The sequence below is a fragment of the Mastacembelus armatus genome, chromosome 7, assembly GCF_900324485.2.
Source record: "Mastacembelus armatus chromosome 7, fMasArm1.2, whole genome shotgun sequence".
In the NCBI taxonomy this organism is placed as follows: Eukaryota; Metazoa; Chordata; class Actinopteri; order Synbranchiformes; family Mastacembelidae; genus Mastacembelus; species Mastacembelus armatus.
The window spans coordinates 9,445,140-9,449,479 of NC_046639.1; the positions used below are offsets into that span (position 1 = coordinate 9,445,140).

Consider the following 4,340-nt stretch of genomic DNA (forward strand, 5'->3'; position numbering starts at 1 on the left):
CTACGGTGACATCTACAGGCAGACAAGAGAAATGGATTTCCTGTTTTTTATTTTGAACTGTGGGCCCGCAGCTGTAGTTCTTTGATAGAGGGACGAATCTAGATACAGGTTTGACAAACCTTTTCACAGTGGTCCGTAAATACTGTTGGCAATTACAGCTATTTATACTATGACGGCTGCACTATATTTACGACTGGTGGCTGAATACAGTGTGTTGTTAGCCAGAGGCAAAGCTAGCAAGCTGCTAATTTATCTAACTAGAGTTAGCTTGTAAGTGCAGTCAAGGAAGTGTGTGACTGAGCTAAAGAAGGTAACCTGTAGGTTTGTAGCTTTGCTAAAAGACTAATTAACTAACGTTAACTAACCAACCAACCAGCTAACCCTTGAATTGCCGCTAACTTTTTGGGTTTACGGGCTCCAAACAACAGCGTATGCTAACCGGATATAAGCACGGAGCTGTTTGTCATCTCAAGCTAACAGTGCTGTGTCGTGTTTGTAAGCAAAGGTTGTAAATAGCCATAACCAGCAAAATGGTCAACATTTCAGCACTAACGTTGTGTCATGTTTATTGTCTGCGCCGTCCAGTTATTTTTTCCTAAGTGTAACACTGTTATTGTTGCATTTCAGCACTGTTAGTTATTGCCATGAATGTTTGTGCTAACTTGATATGAGGAAAGTACCATTTCCTCATACAGGCATAATCAAATGTCAGACACAAGGAGAGACAGGGACGCTTAAGATATCGTAAGCAAAAGTAAGAAGGAGCTCTGAAATAAATGTACTGGGATAAATTGGTACAGCATTTGCTGTAAAATGTATTCAGTAAAGTAGCAGGACATGGAATCAGTTACCAAAAACTGTTTTTGCACTAAAGTAAACCTAAGCACTGAAAAGTTCCACTACTGGTTTTGCATTATAAAAGCAACTCCTGTTTATTTGTCAGTGTTTAGTATAAGACAGCTCCTTAATATGTTCTCATCACCTCAGCAGGAGTCCACAGGATGGATTCCAGTGGGAAACCCTCAACTGCACAGATCGTGGTTTTAGCCACCAGCTCGGCCCTGACTGCAGTCTTCTACTCTATTTACAGGAGCAGATCTACAACGGTTACAAGATTAAAGGTCAACCAAATTTCTGCACACTCTATCTTTGTCATGTGATGAGCATGGGGATTTATTGCCCCGTTATGTTATGTTTGTTAATCTTACATATTTGTTTCTTTAGGAAGCCAAGAAGCTTTCGATTGACCAGGATTTGAAAAATATCCTGTCTGAAACCCCGGGAAGATGTGTCCCATATGCTGTCATAGAAGGTCTGTTGAGCCACTTTGAAAGCCTGACTAAAGTTAATTTATTGTGAATTACATTCTTACCCAGACAGGATTTACAGTAAAAACATATGCTGTGTAATTTATCATGACTAAAACTTGTACATGTACAATTGTAGCACTAACTTTACACAATGTCTATTTCTTGCACACTGCAGGTGTAGTTAGATCTGTGAAGGAAACTCTGAGCAGTCAGTTTGTTGATAACTGCAAAGGTGTCATTGAAAGGTTGACACTGAAGGAGGAAAAGATGGTGTGGAATCGTACGACTCATCTCTGGTAAGGCAGTGAGAGGGTTACAAAAGTTTTAAGCAGAATTCTGAGTATAAAAAGAGTAAATACAGTCAGAGGACACTGTAAAGCTTACTATTGTGCGGGCTGTTGGTTGGAAAAACATTTGACATAGACATTTCAAGATGTTATCCTGGACTCTGGCCAACTGACATTTTATAGTCCTAGCCCATAGCACTGATTAATAACTAAAATAAACATTAGTTGCAGCCCTGAATTCAACAATACCTGTGATGTTTTTGAACAGGAACAGCACAGAGAAAGTTATCCACCAGCGCACCAACACTGTTCCCTTTGCCCTTGGGTCTCATGATGAAGATATTGCTGCCGCAGTCCGGGTCATACGTCCACTAGATGCTGCTGAGCTAAACCTGGAGACCATCTATGAGAACTTCCACCCCACAGTCCAGTCCCTGTCCAGTGTTATCGGCCACTTCATCAGTGGGGAACGACCTAAGGGCATCCATGAAGCTGAGGAGATGCTGCGGGTGGGAGACAACGTCACAGGTGTTGGAGAGCTGGTCCTGGATAACAACCTGATCAAAGTCCAGCCTCCCAAACAGGGAGGCTGGACTTTGTAACTTCAGTTATTTCCTGACCCGGCTGGACTATGAGTCTCTCGTGAGGAAGCAAGAAAAAAGTGTCAGACTGTGGAGGATCTTGACTCTTGTGTTTGGTGTCACCGCCTGTTCCGCACTCATCTATATGCTGTGGAAGCAGTATGTGCACCACAGACAGAGCAAGAAGGAAAGGAGCATGCTCGAAGAGTTCAAGGAGCAGCAGAAAAAACGTATGCGTGAGCTCAACATGGAGGAAAACAGCGTGTCCCCCACTAGCTGTACTGTGTGTCTGAGCCGGGAGCGCTCCTGTGTCTTTCTGGAGTGTGGTCATGTGTGTGCCTGTGCTCCATGCTATGAAGCCCTGATAGAGCCAAAGAAATGCCCCATCTGCAGGGCAGTTATAGACAGGGTGGTGCCTCTTTACAACAGCTAATGTGGTTGTACAATACAAATATAGTGTGGAAGTGTGTGGAAATGGCATACATGTACATGACCTTGGAAATCCTCTCAGCACTTTACAGTCATGGCACATCTGCAAATATGTCATTGAAAAGTCTTCTCAGCCTTAAAAGGTAATGTCTGCTTTTTTTTGTTCATACTGATAGATAAATAGCTATTTCTCTGCTGAAACATGATTCAGTCACAATTCCCATCAAATGTTCAAATCAAATTTTGAATCTAATTCATCTTGATGGAGAAAATGGAATCCTTTCTTTCATCTGTATAAAGAAAATTCAATTCCCTTTTCATTTTGAGAGTGAAAATAAGATTTCCTCTTCCATAGACAGGCACAAATATTGATCAGACAAATGGTGGTGGTGTTTCCAATAAAGCTTGATCTTAAATGTTGGGAGCATATTCTAAGAGTGATTTTTATATATTTGTGTTTCTAAAGCAGCATTTCAGAGTAGATGCATGTGCACACAGTTAAGAGCTTCTGAATAGACTGTAAATTGTACCATGAATTAAACATATCTGTCACAAAGTGGAAATGTCAAATGTCAAATGAATCAGTGAGATTACATGAATCTGTTGAGGACGATGTACAGAACCCATTAAAAATGCAAAATACCAAGAGAAAAAATGGATTGTACCACATTTACCTATAGGTAAATAGGTACAATGGATACCACTACAGTTCATTTAAATCTAAATGGTTAAAGGGTAAAAATACAGATTCAAAAATGAACAAAAACAATGAAATATGTTCCCTACTGTGATAAAGACATGCAGCAGGTGCTCAGGCTCCAAAGATTTGCAGTCACAGTACATGGAGCAAGTAGCAACACATGTAAAAGTTTACAGGGATGATCTCTGAAACATCTCAGCCACTGATTGTTCCTGGAACTTTCTCTGTTTAAAGTCTCATTAAAGACAAATGTGAAAATACTATGACAAAAATCACAGTCATTGTACAAAATAAGTGAAAGCATTTAGAAGACGATAGCGATTTCTGCCAGGAGAGGGGGATGTCTGCCTTTGATAAAAATCAGGGATTCAGGATTTGGAATCAGAATAAATAGACAAAAAAATGTAAGGCCATTTGTGCTCCCAATGCAAGCAGTTGCAACCCTGCTGTCTTTGTTGCTCCATTCATTTCAACCTGCCTGTACATTGAAACATTGTGAAAGAAATAATGTAATAATGTCAAAATGTAATCTATAAACCGAAAGGTAATTAATAAGCGTTTGCTCCTGTATAAAAACCTAATTTTGGCTTAGTATCTGTTGCTTAAAATTACCCACCTAATGACTCAAGTTTCTGTTCCACTGTCACCAAGCACATCCTTTCATCGGTGGGTAAGATACAAAACCTTTATTTTACCCTTTATTTTATTTTATTTTTTTACATCATAGATCAAGAGCGCATTTTAATCAGACATTTGAAAAGCAAAGGCCAGAGGTTGGAGACAGAAGATCACTTCACCACAACTCAGTTTTAAGCTCCAAGGGAGGCCATCTTATAGCAGCATGAGCACTAAATGTCCTCTTCTTGTTGAAATCATTTTGAATAATTTTTTTTTAAATCCGTTTTATCATCCCGCATTATGCCAAGAAACCTCTGATGTATTAACATTACACTGAGACCTTGGCATTATCACATTAGTATTGAGCGGCTGGCCCACAGATACTTGTTTTTCAGGAGTGAGCTGGCGCTGGTTG

At 40.0% G+C, this 4,340-nt stretch overlaps 1 protein-coding gene across 1 annotated transcript; it reads left to right on the top strand.

Annotated features, from left to right (window-relative positions):
* On the top strand, nt 1-3,859 carry mul1 (mitochondrial E3 ubiquitin protein ligase 1). Its single transcript, XM_026333664.1, is given in 6 exon segments — nt 1-108; nt 988-1,121; nt 1,225-1,312; nt 1,486-1,606; nt 1,866-2,184; nt 2,186-3,859. Coding segments are annotated over 5 exon segments (1,074 nt in total). The 5' UTR covers nt 1-108; nt 988-1,001; the 3' UTR covers nt 2,612-3,859.
* Nucleotides 3,860-4,340: the final 481 nt, after the last annotated feature.